General features: G+C 38.1%; 1 protein-coding gene across 1 annotated transcript in view; it reads left to right on the plus strand.

Moving 5' to 3' along the window:
• Positions 1–536, plus strand: part of LOC119587119 (nuclear distribution protein nudE homolog 1-like) — a gene marked incomplete in the record, with an annotated part of 132,241 nt that overhangs the window by 119,346 nt on the left and 12,359 nt on the right. Inside the window, 1 exon segment of the mRNA XM_037935871.1 lies at positions 303–439. Within this exon segment, the coding sequence (XP_037791799.1) occupies positions 303–439 (137 nt within the window).

Here is a 536-nt window from a genome sequence, read left to right on the forward strand (position 1 = left end):
CATCTTTATTTCTTATTTCTCTGCTTCTGTTCCTCTATCTCTTCATCCAGAAGGCTCCTCTGCCTTCTTCATTTTTCTGTCTCCTTTTCCTCCTTGTTAGAAAAAGAAAATTGCCTGTCCTACTATTAGTATGATGTAGGAATGTTCATTTTAAACACAAAAGCATTTGATGGATACTTTGGAAATTAGAAATTATGTCAACACTATTAGGTTTCTATAAAATTCCAAATCTTTAGAAGTTAAAGATCATTTATTACTTCAAGTGAAGTGGGAGAAATCGTAAATTTGTCATTATTTTCCAGGGCAACAGTGACATCCTTAGAGGACTTTGAGGCGAGGCTGAATTTAGCAATCGAGCGAAATGCCTTCCTGGAGTCTGAGCTCGATGAAAAGGAGGCGTTGAAGGTTATGGTGCAGAGACTGAAGGACGAAGCCAGAGGTGAGAAATACTTGGGAATGAATTTGGTGCATGTGCTGATTTTACTCTTGTGTTTAGTGTTGATTGAACTTTGCAGGTTCCTTTGTTTCCAGTGGTG

Source organism: Penaeus monodon, chromosome 22 (genome assembly GCF_015228065.2).
Source record: "Penaeus monodon isolate SGIC_2016 chromosome 22, NSTDA_Pmon_1, whole genome shotgun sequence".
NCBI lineage: Eukaryota > Metazoa > Arthropoda > Malacostraca > Decapoda > Penaeidae > Penaeus > Penaeus monodon.